This window comes from Odocoileus virginianus, chromosome 22, assembly GCF_023699985.2.
Source record: "Odocoileus virginianus isolate 20LAN1187 ecotype Illinois chromosome 22, Ovbor_1.2, whole genome shotgun sequence".
Classification (NCBI taxonomy): domain Eukaryota; kingdom Metazoa; phylum Chordata; class Mammalia; order Artiodactyla; family Cervidae; genus Odocoileus; species Odocoileus virginianus.
This window is the reverse complement of record NC_069695.1, coordinates 48,172,169-48,192,631: the sequence shown is the minus strand read 5'-3', so window position 1 is coordinate 48,192,631 and position 20,463 is coordinate 48,172,169. Positions and strand designations below refer to the sequence as shown.

Below are 20,463 nucleotides of genomic sequence, written 5' to 3'. Positions count from 1 at the left end.
TTTTTAATTCTGACAATTAAAATCGATCACATTTCCAGAGTCATTAATTTAGTAAATCCACAGGAAGAGGAGAGACCAAGGTAGCCATGTCAGATACTGGCTGCTGCTAACAAATGGCTTCAGGATTTAACTCAGAGCTGGTAGCCTTTGCTAACTAAGTTCCTAACCTGCTGAACAATCTGACCTGAGTGTGCGCTTCTGAGAAATTGGAACTAAAGGAGAACGGAGGTAAAAGATGGTCTCAATAACATTTGAAGTTGTCTTTGGGACCGTGAGCAAGGTTAAGTTTTCTAAGATGCTTTCCATTAAAAGTAGCTAAGAATACACAGAACCTAAAAGTGTTAAAATATGAAATAAGGTTTTACATTTCAACAACCCAGCAGTATATATTGATGTATGCAGTAAGTTCTCAGCAAATGGTAGCTATTAAAATAAACATTATACTAATAAAAATGAGCAAACAACTAGAAGTGTATATTTAGCTCAATAAAATACAAATTAAAATGATCTTTTTGGCCTATCAACTAGGGAAGTATTAAAAAACAATAATATATATTGTTGGCTATACAGTGAGCATGCTTATACACTGCAGGTAAATATGAATATAAATTGATACAATTTTCTAATGGACAATTTGGCAGTGTGTATAAAATACTGAAAATAATAAACATCCTTTTGAAAAGGCCTACTATTTCTAGGAATTTAACCTAAGCCATTTTTTAAACGTCTAAAGATCTATCTGCCCACGCACGTTGCCTGCACTGTTGATTACGTGTGAAAGTGAAAGTGTTAGTCTGTCAGTCCTGTCTGACTCTTTGAGACCCCATAGACCATATCCTGCCAGGCTCCTCTGTCCATGGAATTCTCCAGGCCAGAATACTGGAGTGGGTGGCCATTCCCTTCTCCAGGGGATCTTCCTAACCCAGGGACTAAACTCAGGTCTCCCACATTGCAGGTAGATTTATATGTCTAATAATAAAAGCAAGCAGATTTTTAAAAAAATAATTATATTAAATTACAGTATAATCACCCAATGACTTTTATGCAAACATAAAAAGTCATGATATGATCTTAAGACCTAAACGTAACCAGTGTAAAAAGTGAAACACTGCAATGGTTATGTCTTCTTTTCAAAAAAAAAAAGATCATAGCTTCTATCCTGGTTTAAAATTCAAATGAACACATACACCCACCTCCACACCACACACACAGGGGCTCACTGTTTCTCTAAGAATTTGTCCCAATATTTGTTTTCTTTTGAACAAAGTCTTCTTTCTTTGGTTTAATTCAACTGAATATAGCATTCAAGCATCTCACAGCCAAAGACACAGCCAATTCATGTCTACATTAGCTTTCAGCATTAAGAGCTTCACTAAGAATTTCAAAATAGCAAAATTATGTCTCATAGTGCTTGAATGTCTTGTGGGAAAGCATCTTTAGGTGGGCAAACTGTATGTGAATTTAAGATACATAATTGAGCTCTATAGAGGTGAAATGGTTTCCTCAAATGAGTCTCAGAACTTTATATTACACCAAACTAAAAAAGTTGCGCATCAGAGACCCTGTATTGCGATGGTTCCCAAAACATCCTGAAAATGAGGATCTAAGACAAAATTGCCAGCTTTGAGGGAGTAGTAATACCCATATGTGACTTCCGTGCATTTGTCTGTAACACCTAAATAAGCCTGTATTCTACCTGATGTTCAGTAACTCATCAAAGATGCTTCTCAGATCTCAGGGCTAAGGAGAAGTGGTGTCTACCCTGATGGTTTGCTTCTTCTTAGAAAACAAAAGTTAAAAGAGCCATCATTTTTTTTTTCCCTTTGACATAATTGTTAGGAAGAGATGTTTTCAACAGTTCAGTCTTTCTCATCAGGGTGTCTCCATATGCCCTGCCTCACCCAACACCCTTTATATGACTCAAAAGAGGTGACAAGCGAAAAACTAATCTCAGGCGGAGCTAATTACCTCGGCTAATTCCCAACAGTAAAGCGCTCTGCGTCTGACAATTTTTCCCCTGCAGTGTGTGATCTTTTGAAAAATCCTGTGTGGTAACCAGTATTCCTTCCCTCTTACTTCCTTTATTACAACCTGTAAACTGAAACTCAGAGGCTTAAGCAGTGGACCAGGATAAAGTAATCAGTAAGTGATGGAGCCACTTTTGCTCCAAAATCTATGCATTTTCCACTGTGCTATGTTCTTCTGATATAAAATATACCATGGAGTGAATTCAGTCTTGACAGAATTTTATAAGGGAGAAATCTTCTAATACAAATTACTTTCCTCTCAGTCTATTTTTCACTTGCTTAATTCCATTTCCTGAATTGTTCCTACACATTTGTATCTAAGACATCTTCCAGAATTACCTGTTACAAAATAAATAATTTATGATTTCCCACTTTTAATGCACTAACACTATGTTCTATAAAGTACAAACAATTTATTCTCCCCTCCTATCTCTAAGGATAATTCCTTCTTTATCAACAAGGCAAATAAAACAGAGTGTATCACCTGAAAATTAATTTGTTGTTGTTGGTGTGGGAGTGGAATATAGAGATTTCCACTATTTTACTTGGTATAGCTAAGAAATGGATTAACTATAATCAAAATGACATTGTTCTGCCTACAGCTAGTTGCCAAAGGCCATGTGAAATTCAACCAGGAACTACATGCAACAAATCTTGTATGTCATTGTTCCAGACAATACCTTAACATATCAGAACCCAGGCAGATAATAAAAATTGTAATAAGTGTTTATTTACAGTAAAATGTAGCAGCCTATAGTGTGGTTTTTTCAGTCAAATAATGTCTTTGTAACATTCAGATAATCCAGACATAGTGTTGGGCCAATATAATTCCACAGCATTTTAAATCACATTTTAAATCACTGGACTTCTCTGGCGGTCCAGTGGTTAAGACTGTGATTCCACTGCAGAGGGCATGGGTTTGATCCCTGGACAGTGGACTTAAGATCCCACATGCCTTGCATTGTGGCCAAATAAACAAGTAAATCATATGCAAACTGATATATTATTTTTTATTTCCAGCAGCATTCTTTTTCATAAAATAACCAAAGACTCCCCAGTTTTACTTCTTAGGATAGCATATCATTTAATAACCTTCAGATATGTTTTAGTACACTACCCTTTATCCAAAATCTTACCTCTGCTCTTAACTCATAGACCACTCTGTCATTGCTGTTTGGAGATTTTGATTCTTCCCTTCTAAGTCCTGATACTTCTTCCATTTCATTTTTATGTTGACCATGAAGAATGTCAAACTGCAAAAAGAAAAAGTCATAATCACAAATTACAAAGGCTGGTTCCAGGATAATTCATATTAGTTTTTCATTTTGCTTTCAGTTTCTTTTATTGCTATGTGGAGTCTAATAGGGTTTGTTGTTGCTATTGTAGTTTTTGTAGTTGAACCGTGTATTTTTTTACACTTACAGCTGAAAAATCCTGTATTATTGGAAAAGCAAATCAGCAAATCTTCATTAATCTAAATCCACCAATTGAAAATTAGGCAAATCTTCGTTACCTCCACAGATTCTTAATAATTGACCAACCGGATTCTAAACTAATCCAATTAATTCTGATCTTTCAGTCTTGAATGTTAGTACCATAGTACTCTCTGTAATCCTACTTATGTATATTTGCTATGAAATATAAATAGTGTATAGATCGTAGCAGAGATAAATTTGGGCACTAGAAACAATACATCTATATGACACTCAAGTTTGTTAAGACATATGTAGACCATCTATAGAAGACGCCAATTAATTGCCATAGAAAACTATGGCAGGAAAATAATAAAAACAAACTCTGGCACATGCAGACAATGGAATATTGTTCAACACTAAAAAGAAATGAGCAGTCAGACAAATGAAGAGACATGGAGGAAATTTAATGCATATTACTAAGTAAAAGAAGTCTATCTGAAAAGGCTACATACTGTATGATTCCAACTTTATGACATTCTAGAAAAGGCAAAACTATGGAGACAGTAAAAAGACCAGTGGTTTCCAGGGACTGGAGGAGGAAGGGATGAATCGGTGGAGCATAGAGGATTTTTAGGGCAGAGAAATTATTCTGTATGATACTGTAATGATGGATACATGTTGTTACAATAGTGAAGGTCGCTCAGTTGTGTTCAACTCTTTGAAACCCCATGGACTGTAGCCCACTAGACTCCTCTGTCCATGGGATTCTCCAGGCAAGAATACTGGAGTGGGTTGCCATTCCCTTCTCCAGGGGATCTTCCTGACCCAGAGATTGAACCTGGGTCTCCTGCACTGCAGGCAGATTCTTTAACATCTGATCCAAGAGAGAAGCCCATGTAGTTATACATATATAACATGTTACTATATATTTGTCTAAACCAATAGAATGTATAACACTGAGTGAACCTTAAAGTAATTTGGGTGACTGGATGTCAATAAATGAATAAATGGGGTAAAGGATTTTGATAATGGGGGAAACCACATATGAATGTGGGGCGGGAGTTATATGTAAGTTAAGTGTAAGTGAGGGCTTCCCTGGTGGCTCAGAGGTTAAAGTGTCTGCCTGCGATGCAGGAGACCTGGGTTTGATCCCTGAGTAGGGAAGATCCCCTGGAGAAGGAAATGGCAACCCACTCCAATATTCTTGCCTGGAGTATCCCATGGAGGGAGGAGCCTGGTAGGCTACAGTCCGTGGGGTCACAAAGAGTCGGACACGACTGAGCGACTTCACTCACTCACTCACTCACTCACTCAAGTGTAAGTGAAAGTCACTCAGTCGTGACCGACTCTTTGCAACACTATGGACCTTGGTCAACACAGTCCATGGGATTCTCCAGACCAGAACACTGGAGTGGGCAGCCTTTCCCCCTCCAGGGGATCTTCCCAACCCAGGGATCGAAACCAGGCCTCCCCACTGCAGGCAGATTCTTTACCAACTGAGCTATCAGGCAACACCACCTTCCATTCCATCTTGCTGTGAACCTACAACTACTGGGGAAAAAATAGTCTATAGAAAGAAACATAAGAATGCGGAAAATCCTAGAAATGCAAACAATGATTTTTCCCTGTAGCTGTTCTTATAATTAGAAGTTTTCAGCAGAATCATAGCATTTGATATACATCTAATATGTGGGTATATGCACATGTACTTTCTGTTTTATTAACATGTTTTCCCCATACTATGTAGGTAAACGTTTCCAGAATTAAAATTACATAATTGGCATACAATCAGACAATAAATCAGAACATAAAAGCTATCATTATATCACGTAAAATTTTAAAATAATGTTACTCATGTTATTGTTAATACTAATAGTACATGCTTAGTCGCTCAGTCATGTCCAACTCTTTGCGACCCCATAGACTGCAGCTCACCAGGCTCCTCCATGGAATTCTCTAGGCACGGACACTGGAGTGGGTTGCCATTTCCTACTTCAAATAGTAATATTAAGCATATACTGATCTCAAGAAACCAGGCTTGATATATAGTTCCTTACTTAATGCTGGTAGTAATCCTCTGTGTTAGGTCTGATTATTACTCCTTAAAGAAAAATAAACCATATTTTTACTAGGCTTACATTCCCAAATTCACAAAGCTAATAACTGGAGGAAGAAAATTTAAGAATATTCCTGCCAAATTCATTACCTGTGTTATTAATCATAAACCAATGCTCCATCTATAATTATAAAACTAAGTGTCTTAATAATTTTCTGAAAGGCAATAAGCTTATAGAAATAGATAGCAGAAGGAGCTTATCAGAAGACACCATCACCCCAACATACTAGAAATGGACCACAGTGAAAAGAGGAGCTGATTTGCCAACTACATAGAGGCTCCACGTTCAGAGCTGGTAATGTGGAAAATACAGCATGCAAGGCATGACTGAAACACGACATCATGCAACAAAGTCTACTAAAAGGCTGTCTCCACATGTTTCACTCCACTTTCATGTCAGTTAAATAGACAGCATGGCATTAATCTCTGGCCAAAATAAGAGTAACTTTTCTAATAATAGGTATAGAACAGACTTTTGGACTCTGTGGGAGAAGGTGAGGGTTGGATGTTTCAAGAGAACAGCATCGAAACATGTATATTATCTAGGGTGAAACAGATCACCAGTCCAGGTTGGATGCATGAGACAAGTGCTCAGGGCTGGTGCACTGGGAAGACCCAGAGGGATCGGGTGGAGAGGGAGGTGGGAGGGGGGACCGGGATGGGGAATACATGTAAATCCATGGCTAATTCATTTCAATGTATGACAAAAACCACTGCAATATTGTAAAGTAATTAGCCTCCAACTAATAAAAATAAATGGAAAAAAAAAAGAATAACAAATTGCAAGCAACAGGTTTGGGACTGTGTTCACCAGAGTAAAATTTAACTCATGCTGGTAACTGAGTGCCACTCACTTCACTTCTGAAATCTTGGTCATTACTTCCCAGGGAAATAGATCAATAATGAGCCCTTCCGTTGTCAACATAACTTTCAATAAACCCCTCAAAGGAGAGAAGAGGTAGGAAAATGCATTTTCATACACAGCAGTAAAGGGAATCCACATCAATTACCTAAAATAATTCCATTTTCATTCATCATTGTGAGTGGAAAATCGAGGATCTCTGGACATAGGTAGAACCTCAAGAGTATGAAAAAAATGTGACCAGGACTAAGGAATAAAATGTCTCATGGAAAAAACAAAACAGGAAAAATGATACAATTTAAGATATGAAAGAGAATGTTTTATTAAAAATTTAATCAAGATCTTGAGGAAAAAATGGATACATAATTGTTTTTGTTGTTCAGTTCCTAAGTCGTGTCCAACTCTTTGCAACCCCATGGACTGAAGCACGCCAGGTTCCTCTGTCCTTCAATATCTCCTGGAGTTTGCTCAGATTCATGTCCATTGAGTCAGTCATGCTATCTAACCATCTCATCCCCTGCCACCCTCTTTTTTTCTTGTCCTCAGTCTTTCCCAGCATCAGGAAAGAATGCCTTTCCAACAAGTCAGCTCTTCGCATCAGGTGGTCAAAGCATTGGAGCTTAAGCTTCAGCATCAGTCCTTCCAGCATCAGTCCTTCCAGGGTTGATTTCCTTTAGGACTGACTGGTTTGATCTCTTTGCAGTTCAAAGGACTCTCAAGAGACTTCTCCAGCACCACCACTAGAAAGCATCAATTTTTCAGTGCCCAGCCTTCTTTATGGACCAATTCTTACACCCATACATGACTACCATAAAAACCATAGCTTTGACTATACAGACTTTTGTTGACAAAGTAATGTCTCTGCTTTTTAATATGCTGTCTAGGTTTACATATTTAATATGCTGTCTAGGTTTACATATTTATAAATACATATTATATTCCTAAATTAAGGACAAAGCAATTTCAAATTTTAAAGACCAATAAAGCAATATTTTTAGAATATGTTTAGTCATCCTTCCTTCAGATAAAATTTACTAGAAAAGTTAGAAGACAGAGTTAAATATTGGAGGGTACCCATTCCCTTGATGCACTCAGTCCTTTGGACAGCTCATGCACACTCATGGTATTGCACGTCAGTCACAACTCTAACAACCTCCAAATGTCTAGTTCCATCCTGAAGGTGTTCCCCTGAACTCCTGATCCACACACCCAACTTTCTACTTGTCACTTCCATAGGATTCCAAAGCTTTAACACTGAAAAGACTTCTTCAAATGTTCCTCTGCTGTGCTGTGCTTAGTCACTCAGTCATGTCTGACTCTTTGCGACCTCATGGACTGTAGCCCACCAGGCTCCTCTGTTCCATGGGGATTCTCCAGGCAAGAATACTGGAGTGGGTTGCCACGCCCTCCTCCAGGGGATCTTCCCAACCCAGAGATCAAACCCGGGTATCCTGCTTTGCAAGTGGATTCTTTACCATCTGAGCCTCCAGGGAAGGGCAAGAATACTGGAGTGGGTAGCCTATCCCTTCTCCAGGGGATCTTCCCATCCCAGGAATTGAACCGGAGTCTCCTGCATTGCAGGTGGATTCTTTACCAGCTGAGCTACCAGGGAAGTCCTGTTCCTCTGCTAGTCTTTGCCATCTCAGCAAATATCACTTTCATCCTTCCCTTTGATCAAGCCCAAAATATTTGACTTATGCTTAATATTTTTTCTTTGATGTGCCATATTCAGACTAAAAACAAATCAACGGAACTTAGCCTTCACATAATTTAATAAATCCATTCACTTTCTAACTTCACCACTACTGCCCTGGTCAACCACCATGACCTTGGTTATTTTAATAAGCTGCCACACTCTCTGCTTCTCTTTGTGGATCTGCATTTCCTTTCTCAAAACAGCAGTCAAATAAAGCTTTTTATAAAGTGAGTCAAATTATGTAATTCCTGTATTCAAATCTTTCCTCAGGCTTCCCAATCCATTCAGAGTATAAATCAAAATCTTTATTAGCCTCTTGGTTCTATAACCCTCAGTTCTGGTCTCCTATTTCAACCCTTGATTCTAAACCAGCTACTCTGACCTCGTTTCCTACAGACTTCAGACAAGCAAGAACAAAAAAGAAAATAAAAACAAAAAATAAATTATAGAGCTAAAGCAATTAAAACAATATAACAGAAAAAATTATTAGCATATTAATGAAACAACTCTACTCCCTCCTATTAAAACAATGAGTTATTTTCTTTAACAGGTTCTTGCTGGGGGCAAATCACTGAATTCTTCCCAGCCTTGTTTTAAATAATGAAAAAGAAAAGAGTGGAAAACAAAATGGAACTCTAGTTTCCTTCCTACTCTAAAAGATTCTAGAGTCACGGTATTTAAGTTCCCCCACCACACTTGCTACATTGTAAGTATCTTTGTTACAAAGGTAAAGAAAAAAATGAGTTATTTTGATCATTTAAAAATACTATGAACTCAAAACCACCTTAATTTTGCCACTTAGCTCTTCAACTTAAGGTTTAAATTAATGGTGTGTGGTTAGTCGTTCAGTCTTGTCCGACTCTCTGCAGCTCCATGGATTGTAGCCCACCAGGCTCGTTCATGGAATTTTCCAGGCCAGAATACTGGAGTGGGTTGCCATCTCGTACTCCAGAGAACTTTCCAGACACAGGGATTGAACCCATGTCTCTTGTGTCTCCTCCATTGGCAGGTGGATTCTTTAACACTGGCACCACCTGGGAAACCTTTAAATTAATGGAGCTGTAACTAAAAATTTCTATTTAGCAACTGAAAAGTTAAAAGTCATGGACAGGCAGATGCTAAAGGTTATTAATTCAGCAGAATTACGAACGTCATCCACAAATGATATATCACATTAGTTAAATTGGATATGACAGAAATAGGAGGTGTCTGATGAAGTGAATGAGTCAGCATCAGAAAACATCTTCCAAGTTTATGTCCTTTTATGTAAAATTCATTTAAGTGTAGTCTCTTGCTGCAACAGTTTTTTTTTTTTTGAAATTGCATCATAATATAATTCCAAAATTCCTCTTTAAAGTTCCTCTTTTCATACTGCAGTATTTGTGAAAGGTTAAATCAGGCAACTTATCATATCTCTGACTTCAGAAATATCTGCCATAATTTGCTTCTGGAAAATTAGCAACATTACATGTAAATATTTACTCTAATACATTTAGATTAGCATAGAGTGGAAAATCTTTCTGGGGACAATGTCTAGAAAATAAAAATATTGTGTAACATAAACTAAAATATTTTCTTATTTAATCAGATAATATAGAAGGAAAATGCATTCAACATTCAGTTAATCACCAAACATCATGATTTCTTTCACTTGTATATTTCTCAATTTTCCACGTATCTGCACATCCCTCCCCAAGCTTAGGGTATCTGATTATTTCTTTCTGGACTATCATTTTTTCATCACCCATGTCTCCCAATTTCTTCTTTACAACAAACTTTGAGTCATTTTTTATTATAATCAGATTGACCTTGGTCAACACAGTTGGGAAGTGGCTCTTCCCATTGCCTTCATGTTGATACATACATTTATAATTTGGCTCTGGGGATAAGTATTGATTATCAACCAGTTCAGAATATATGACCAAGTGTTTAACAGTCAGGCAGGTGAGGACATCAGATTCTCATGAACAGTGAAGAATGCAGGATGGAGGCTGCCCCCAATAGAAGGCCAAGCAGGCGCCTCCCTGGTGCTCCAGGGCTGATGACCTCACCTTCCGATGTAGAGGGTGCGGGTTGCGTCTCTGGACAGGCAGCTAAGATCCTACATGCTCGAAGCAAAAAACAAACAAACAAACAAACAAAAACAAAAACAGAAAGAATATTGTGACAAATTGAATGAAGACTGAAAAAAAAAACTAGAAGAAGGCTCTTCAAATGCCATGGACCCAGGGACAGCTAGCAACAAGGTTCAGTTCAGTTCAGTTCAGTCGCTCAGTCGTGTCCAACTCTTTGCAACCCCATGAATCGCAGCACGCCAGGCCTCCCTGTCCATCACCAACTCCCAGAGTTCACCCAAACCCATGTCCATTGAGTCGGTGGTGCCATCCAACCATCTTATCCTCTGTCGTCCCCTTCTCCTCTTGCTCTCAATCTTTCCCAGCATCAGGGTCTTTTACAGTGAGTCAGCTCTTCGCATCAGGTGGCCAAGGTATTGGAGTTTCAGCTCCAACATCAGTCCTTCCAATGAACACCCAGGACTGATCTCCTTTAGGATGGACTGGTTGGATCTCCTTGCAGTCCAAGGGACTCTCAAGAGTCTTCTCCAACACCACAGTTCAAAAGCATCAATTATTCGGCACTCAGCTTTCTTTATAGTCCAACTCTCACATCCACACATGACCACTGGAAAAACCATAGCCTTGACCAGACGGACCTTTGTTGGCAAAGTAATGTCTCTGCTTTCTAATATGCTGTCTAGGTTGGTCATCACTTTCCTTCCAAGGAGTAAGCGTCTTTTAATTTCATGGCTGCAGTCACCATCTGCAGTGATTTTGGAGCCCCAAAAAACAAAGTCTGGCACTGTTTCCACTGTTTCCCCATCTATTTGACATGAAGTGATGGGACCAGATGCCATGACCTTAGTTTTCTGAATGTTGAGCTTTAAGCCAACTTTTTCACTCTCCTCTTTCACTTTCATCAAGAGGCTCTTTAGTTCTTCTTCACTTTCTGCCATAAGGGTGGTATCATCTGTATATCTGAGGTTATTGATATTTCTCCTGGCAATCTTGATTCCAGTTTGTGCTTCCTCCAGCCCAGAGTTTCTCATGATGTACTCTGTACATAAGTTAAATAAGCAGGGTGACGATATACAGCCTTGATGTACTCCTTTTCCTCTTTGGAACCAGTCTGTTGTTCCATGTCCAGTTCTAACTGTTGCTTCCTGACCTGCATACAGGTTTCTCAAGAGGCAGGTCAGGTGGTCTGGTATGCCCATCTCTCAGAATTTTCCACAGTTTATTGTGATCCACACAGTCAAAAGCTTTGGCATAGTCAATAAAGCAGAAATAGATGTTTTTCTGGAACTCTCGCTTTTTTGATGATCCAGCAGATGTCAGCAATTTTATCTCTGGTTCCTCTGCCTTTTCTAAAACCAGCTTGAACATCTGGAAGTTCTCGGTTCATGTATTGCTGAAGCCTGGCTTGGAGAATTTTAAGCATTACTTTACTAGCATGTGAGATGAAGGTTCAGCTCATTCAAATAACTTGAATTAACCATAAGCATACAGAGAAGCCTCCAAAATTTCATCACTTATAAATTAAAAACTTAGTCAAATATTCTTTTAAGTAAACTTTACCTAATTCCCTCCCTCAGCCTGAAAGAATGGCAGTAAACAGACTAAAGAATGTGTAACTACCATTAACACAAATTTTATTGTATCTTTCAAGTAAAAAAAACCCACTGATTTTAGTCTTTAAACTCTTTTGCTCTCATGCTAAAGTATCCGTTACCTTTTTAAAGTGTGTCATAAAATACTATATTTATTTAGATTCAAAAAATAAAATTTCTGGTGAATTTTAACTGTTGACATTTTAAGTAAAATGGTTATATCATGCTTCACACAATGACATCTAAAAACCACAGAAATGTGATATTCACTCTCATCTGTTAAAAAAATTATACTGTTAATTTTATTTCTTAAATTTTTATTTCTATTCCATCTCTTTCATGTCATCATATTGTAGCATGTTTATACTTGAAAAGGTTTTTACTCTATAAGATGCAATAGAAATATGTACATAAAATATGTATGCATATATTACGATTGTAAGGTTCCAAATGTTAAAAAGTGTATTTTGCATTGAATTATCTTAAAGATTATTTAAGGTACATGGTTTCGTAAAGATAAGATCCGATAGCACATATTGTGATACATAATTGTTAAATATAAATTAATCACTTACTGGCAATGCATCTTTTAATGAGATAGACACATTTTTCCAATTAGTTTGTGTATCCATGGATGAAATTACTTATTGATAGAAATGAAATAAGAATTATCATCAGTTTTATTTATCCTTTTTTAAATATGAACCCTGAGAAAGTTGATCACACATCAATTTGTTAGCGCTACGGGGACATCCGAAAACCACGCGCTTCTTAGGGAAGAACACACTGCCTAAGAGAACATTCTGAGACAATTACTTCCATTAAACTTATTGTTCCAACCAACCTTTTATGAGAAATATAGAGGGCGGAGAAACATATTATATAGCACCACAGGATGCAATCTCTAGAATCCAAAATAAAACTTTATAAGATAAATGACTTGGCTTTTTAAGTAAATTATAAGACAGAAAAAAGGATAAAGAAATATAAAGAAAAACCTATGTATTAAAACACACTTACAAAGATACATCCAATTAAAATGTCTGAGCTTCATTTGAGTTTTTATTCAAATGAGTCATCTGTGAAAATAAAATTGATGTTTATTTAAAAACTGGACAGTTGAACACTGAGTATTTGATATTAGCAAAGTAACGTTAATTTCTTAGGTTTGAAAATGATATTGCTATGTTTAACAAAAAAAGAGGCCTTATGTTTTGAGATATAAGTGAAAATGCTTCCAGATGGAATAATACAGTTGGGAATGGGGATGAAGATCATAGAGGTAAAAAAAGTGTGGCCATGAGACAATAATTATTAGTGTATGGGGTTCACTTGGGTTCTTTTGTGTATAGAACTGGGTTCTGTTTTTGCATATAGAACGTGAAACTACAGAACATTAAAGTTTTTAGGGAGGCAAAAGCATGTTTAGATTTTTAATTTTAGAAAACAGGATTTTTAAGGATTAGCATCATTTAATTCTTAATTAAATATTGCCTGAAGCTGCACATAATTACCATAGTGTAAGACTAGGAAAAATCAAATACTCATGTTTGAATATATTTTATTAGGGCTAAAGTTGTGATTTAACTTCACCAAATAAGAAATCAGTATCAACTTTGGTAATAATGAAAGAATATCTTTTTTTCTGCAAAGTTTTAGAAATTGAAATCTTTTCTTTGTTTTCCTGTTTAGTCTTGGTCTCTTGATGACCTATGTATCTGACCCTGGTAGCTCAGTTGGTAAAGAATTCGCCTGCAATTCAGGAGACCCCAGTTCAATTCCTGGGTGGGGAAGATTCCCTGGAGAAGGGATAGGCTACCCACTCCGTATTTGTCGGCTTCCCTTGTGGCTCAGCTGGTAAATAATCCACCTGCAATGTGGGAGATGTGGGTTGAATCCCTGGGTCTGGAAGATCCACTGGAGGAGGGCACGGCAACCCACTCCAGTATTCTTGCCTGGAGAATCCCCACGGACAGAGGAACCTGGTGGGCTACAGTCCATGGGGTCCCAAAGAGTTGGACACAACTGAGCAACTAAGTATATGCACCCGAACGTCTGTCAAAATCAAAGCTTTCATTTAGAAAAATCGTATCATTTTAAACTGTTAACCTCTTGCTTCAGACATGCAAAAAATAGCTAAATGTTAATATATTTTCTTATGGGAAACAGATGGAGTAGGAAATGGCAACCCACTCCAGTATTCTTGCCTGGAGAATCCCATGGCCAGAGGAGCCTGGCAGATTATGGTCCATGGGATCACAAAGAGTTGGACATGACTGAGCGACTAAGCATGCATGGGAAACAGAAAATTATGGCTCCTAATTTTTTTTCTAAATGAGGTTTCCATGAAAAAAATCAGCATGTTTATGTTCTTTATTGAGTTGTCATAGGAATAATTGGTAGGAAGGCAGATTATAGAAACTCAATTTAAAAATCTACATAAGCTGAAAGAAGCCATTTAAAGTTGCATTGCTATGAGATGTCCAGCATGGGTAAACCTACAGTACTACATTAGATCAGTGATGACCTAAAGCTGAGGGGATTTCAGGGAACTAAGAAGTGACTGCTGAAAGATCCGCTTCCTTGGTGGCATAGATGGTAAAGAATCTGGCTGCCAACACAGAAGACATGGGTTTTATCCCTGGGTTAGGAAGATCCCCTGGAGGAGGAAATGGCAGCCCACTCCAGTATTCTTGCCTGGAGAATCCCATGGACAGAGGAGCCTGGAGGGCTACAGTCCATGGGATCACAAAAGGTCAGACAACTCTAAGCATGCATGCATGCTAAGGGATCTAGGGTTTCCTTCTCAACCGATGATGATTATGGTGACAGACGCACAAGTCTGTGAATATATCAAAAACCACTGTATTATGCTCTTTACAATGAATTGCATGGTATGTGAATTATATCTGTTGTTGTTGCTTAGTTGTTAAGTTGTCTCTGACTCCCAATGGGCTTCAGCCTGCCAGGCTCCTCTGTCCATGGGATTCTCCAAACAAGAATACTGGAGTGGGTTGCCATTTCCTTCTCCAGAGGATCTTCCCAACCCAGGTATTGAATCCACACCTCCTGCATTGGCAGCTGGATTCTTTACCACTGAGCCACCTGGTAAGCCTGAATTATATATAAATAAACCTATTAAAATAGGTAAAAAGGAAAGATTAATTTAATCAAAAGAATTACAGCAATTAAAGCTTCTCATTTAAGTCACAAAGAGCATCTGTTAGAAGCATTCTTAATCAAACAATCTGAAACACATACAAGTTTTCACCTCTTAATTTGTCTCCTTGGCATCCCTATTTTAGGAAGAATCAAGAGCCCTCCTCATCCACTTTTCTTTGTAGATAATTTATCATTGTGAATGTGATTCAAAATCAATTCAAAGATTTCATACTTAAACTCTCTCTGTCAATATTAAAATGGCACTTGAACTTTTGCAAGTTCCTGTTGTGTTGATGCTGTTTGTAATGTAATTATGCTACTCTTGGAAACATTCCATTTTACATGATTTTTCACTAATTTGGTGACTTGAAACTTGTTAATATGTTCTTCCTTTCCCCTAACATATGGCATTTCAAAATCATTGGAGATTTGAACCTGATCTGTATAAGTCTTTCCCATGATGAAAGAGCTGACAAAATCAGTTTTCTTCTTTGAGACTTTGTGGCTTTTATATAAACAATGTATCATCTAGAATCAGTGAAAATTATCTATATAGTGAAAAAAAAAGCCAGAACAATGGAAAATAGGCCAGAAGTAAGATGTCATAAACTATATAAAGTATTTATTTCTTTTTATTATTGATGTCACTAACTAGGAGTACATGTAGCTCTTTCAATGCCAGTTATATTAATACAACTGGAAAAGAGAAAATAATCATTGAGCAGAAAGAAACTAGGACTTGCAGAGAGAAAATATGGTCAGGTTACAGCTTTTTTGGTAAAGCTGATGTATTAAGGTTCTTTAGAGAAACAGACCAACATATCCGCATGTGTGTGCACACACACACGCTTAGTCACTCAGTCATGTCCGACTCTTTGCAACCCCATGGACCCCTGCCAGGCTCTTCTGTCTATGGGGATTCTCCAGGCAAGAACACTGGAGTGGGTTGCCATTTCCCTCTCCAGGGGATATTTGTGACCCAGGGACTGAACCCAGGTCTCCTGCACTGCAGGTGGATTCTTTGCCATCTGAGCCACCAGGGAAGCCCAAGAATACTGGAGTGGGAAGCTTATCCCTTCTCCAAGGGAACTTCCCAACCCAGGGATCAAACCAGGGTCTCCCGCATTGCAGGCAGATTCTTTACCAGCTGAGCTACCTGGGAAGCCTATATATATGTCCATATAGTCAAAGCTATGGTTTTTCTGGTAGTCATGTACAGATTTTAGAGTTGGACCATAAAAAAGGCTGAGCACTGAAGAATTGATACTTTCTGTGGTGTTGGAGAAGACTCTTCAGAGTCCCTTGGACAGCAAGAAGATCAAACAAGTCAATCCTAAAGGAAATCAACCCTGAACATTCTTTGAAAGGACTGATGCTGAAGCTGAAGCTCCAATCCTTTGGCCACCTGATGCAAAGATCCAACTCACTGGAAAAGACCCTGATGCTGGGAAAGATTGAGGGCAGGAGGAGAAATAAGCAACAGATGGTGAGATGGTTGGATGGCATCAATGACTCAATGAACATGAGTTTGAGCAAACTCTGAGAGATAGTGAAGGACAGGGAAGACAGACATGTTACAGTCTTCAGAGGTCATAAAAAGTCAGACATTACTGAGCAAATGAACTGAACTGATACATAGAATTTCATTTATTTTTATTTTCCATAAAAATGTGCATCATAGGGAATTGGCTCACTTGATTATGGAGGCTGACAATCCCCAATATGTACAGTCAGCAAGCTGGAGACCAAGGAGTCCCAGAGGTAAAAACTCCAGTCCAAGTTAAAAGACCTGAGAACCAGAAAGGCTCATGGTGGAGCTCCAATCTAAGCCCAATAGGCTCGAGATCCTCCATGAAAACTGGTTTCCATTTTAGTCCAAAACTAGAGAAGAACTGGTATTCTAGGTCAAAGACAAAGGTAAAAGGAATTCCCTGTTACTTGCATGTAGGTCAAACTTTTTGTTTATTCAGGCCTTCAGCTTATTAGATGAGGACCACCCACATCAGGAAGGGCAATGTGCTTTACTGAGTCTACTCATTCAAATGCTACTTTCATCTCAAAACACCCTCATGGACACACTCAGAATGTTTGACCAGATACATGGCCACGTGGTGGTGGCCAAGCCAAGTTGAGCTTTAATGTAAATTATCACAATGGGCTTTGGGGATTTCCACACTTCCCACTCTCCTCTCCAAGTTATGTTTTAGAGCAGCAGATATCAATTTAAGATGCACACCAGGATAATGAGCTTCTAAAAACACAGATATATAGTCAGCACTCCTAACCAATTAAATCAAAATCTTTCAAGAGATACCTGAAATACATATTTTATTTTTTTTGGACATACATATTTTAAAAAATTATTTTCAGTTGAATCTAATGCATTTTGCTAACTTGCTACAACTGAAGAAAAAGATTATTTACTATTCTTTTTATAATATCCAGACTATCCATGTGAGAACTCTCGTGAGATTTCATCAGCACCTCCTTTTGTGTATACTAGATGATGTTAACGTGAATACAGAATTATATATTCCATTGGCTTTGATCACAACCTCAGAACTATATTACAAAAGAAAATTGCCTCAAGTGACAATTACACATTCCAAAGTGCATTTCAAAGAATACTCTTTGTTCTGGTGTGTCATCTGTGCCTTTTCAGTTCTCCCATATGATCTCTGTAAAAATACCAGCTAAAGGAGCCTTCTGTCTTTATGATTTCTCCACTCTCTTGAAAACTACTGGTACTAATTAGGATGCACCAGAGCCCAGCAGAGGAGGGCGTGATGCTCTGAGTCTCCACCAGTCTAGAGCTCTTTCTCATCTGAGCAGCCACACTCAGGTCCTCCCACATAACTTGCCATACTTGGAGCTGCCATCCTGGACACAACCCTGAGGATGCCTCATTCAGATGCTGCTGTCTAGAAGCTGATCAGTGACCTAGAAAATAATCTAAGACAGGAACCCATTTCAGCAGGGGGTAATAATTAGGGGACACAGCGGGGGAAGGAGAGGGGGTACCAACAGAGAGAATAGCAATGAAATATATACATTATCGTGTGTAAAATAGATAGCTTCCCAGGTAGCACTAGTGGTAAAGAACCTGCATGCCAATGCAATAGACATAAGAGACTCAGGTTCAATCCTTGGTAGGGAAGATACCATGGAGGATGGCAGGGCAACCCACTCCAGTATTCTTGGCTGGACAATCCCCATGGACAGAGGAGCCTGGCGGGCTGCAGTCCACAGGGTTGCAGGGAAACGGACGTGACTGAAGCGATCTTGGCTAGTGGGACGTTGTACAACACGGGAAGTTCAGCCCCGCACTCTATAATGACCTTGAGGGGTGAGATGAGGGGAGTGGGGTGGGAGGGACATTCCAGAGAGAGGGGATACATGCATACCTATGGCTGATTCATCTGTGTTGTACGGCAGAAACCAACAGGACATTGTGATTATTCTCCAATTAAAAACAAATTTGTGAAAAGCGAAAAGGGACTGTGGAGGTGGTGGTTTAGTCACTAAGTCACGTCCAACTCTTGCAACCCTAATAGGCTCCTCTGTCCCTGGGATTCTCCAGGCAGGAATATTGGCGTGGGCTGTCATTCCTATTCCTGGGGCTTTCCCAACCCAGGGATCAAACGTGGGTCTCCTGCACCACAGGCAGATCTATTAATACAGGCCATGGAATTCTCCAGGCCAGAACACTGGAGTGGGTAGCCTTTCCCTTCTCCAGGGGATCTTCCCAACCCAGGAATCGAAGCGGGGGTCTCCTGCACTGCAGGTGGATTCTTTACCAGCTGAGCTATCAGGGAAAAGGGATTGAAAACCACATAAAACCCTGGACATAAAAGTCCACACCAGCCTTGTCCATAATTGCTAAAACTTGGAAGCAACCAAGATATCCCTCAGCAGGTGATTGATAAGCTTTGGTACATCCTTTCAATGGAATATTATTTAGCACTAAAAGAAAGGGCTATTAATCCATGAGAAGGAAGACATGGAGGAAAGTATGTCATTAAATGAAGGAAGTCAATCTAAAAACGTTACATACTGTGTGATTCCAACTCTATGACATTCTGAAAAGGCAAATCTATGGAGACAATAAAATATCAGTGGTTACCAGGTGTTGGAAGGGGTGGGGCAAGGAAAGATGAATGCATGGAGCAGAGGATTTTTAAGATGGTAAAAACACTACATTTGATAGCATCATGGTGGATATATATCAGGTCACAACCCACAGAATGTACCCTAAGGTACATTCACACTGAGACTGAACCCTAGGGTAAATGGTAGACTCTGGGTGATTATGTGTCAATGTACTTTCATCCTTGGTAAAATGTGTATCATTCTGTTGAGTGATACTGACAATTGGAAAGGCTTGTATGGGTAGGGACAGGAGGTATATGGGAAATCTCCACTGTGGAGAACAGTTCAGGGGTTAGTTCAAAAATTAAAAATATAACTACCATGTGATCCAGCAATCCCACTTCTGGGTACATAACCAAAATAATTGAAATTAGGGTCTCAAAGAGATATCTGCATGCACACGTTTGGGTGCACGCATGCGTGCTGTCACTTCAGTTGTGTCTATTTGTGGCCCTAGGGGCACACCAGGTTCCTCTAAGAATACTGGAATGGGTTGCCCTGCTCTCCTCCAGGGTATCTTCCTGACCCCGGGATTGAACTTGCAGCTCCCGCATTGCAGGCAGATGCTTTGCTGCTGAGCCACCAGGGAAGGCCATCCTCGTGTTTACTGCAGCATTATCCACAACAGCCAAGACAAGGAAACAAGTCAAAAGTCAATTCCAGAAAAATAAATGACCCAATCAAAAAATGGGCCAAAGAACTAAACAGACATTTCTCCAAGGAAGACATACGGATGGCAAAAAAACACATGAAAAGATGCTCAACATCACTCATTATCCGAGAAATGCAAATCAAAACCACAATGAGGTACCATTACACGCCAGTCAGGATGGCTGCTATCCAAAAGTCTACAAGCAATAAATGCTGGAGAGGGTGTGGAGAAAAGGGAACCCTCTTACACTGTTGGTGGGAATGCAAATTAGTACAGCCACTATGGAAAACAGTGTGGAGATTCCTTAAAAAGCTGGAAATAGATCTGCCATATGACCCAGCAATACTACTTCTAGGCATACACACCGAGGAAACCAGATCTGAAAGAGACACGTGCACCCCAATGTTCATCGCAGCACTGTTTATAATAGCCAGGACATGGAAGCAACCTAGATGCCCATCAGCAGATGAATGGATGAGGAAGCTGTGGTACATATACACCATGGAATATTACTCAGCCATTAAAAAGAATTCATTTGAATCAGTTCTAATGAGATGGATGAAACTGGAGCCCATTATACAGAGCGAAGTAAGCCAGAAAGATAAAGACCATTACAGTATACTAACACATATAAATGGAATTTAGAAAGATGGTAACGATAACCCTATATGCAAAAAAGAAAAAGAGACTCAGATGTATAGAACAGACTTGTGGACT

The 20,463-nt window shown here is 38.9% G+C and overlaps 1 protein-coding gene across 4 annotated transcripts in view; it reads right to left on the bottom strand.

Moving 5' to 3' along the window:
• CCDC102B (coiled-coil domain containing 102B) overlaps positions 1-20,463 on the bottom strand; it is a 268,638-nt gene that overhangs the window by 185,093 nt on the left and 63,082 nt on the right. For all 4 annotated transcript variants that reach the window (XM_070452938.1, XM_070452936.1, XM_070452934.1 and 1 more), the window contains one exon: positions 3,164-3,280. In XM_070452938.1, the coding sequence (XP_070309039.1) occupies positions 3,164-3,280 (117 nt within the window). The remainder of the gene's footprint in view (positions 1-3,163; positions 3,281-20,463) is intronic.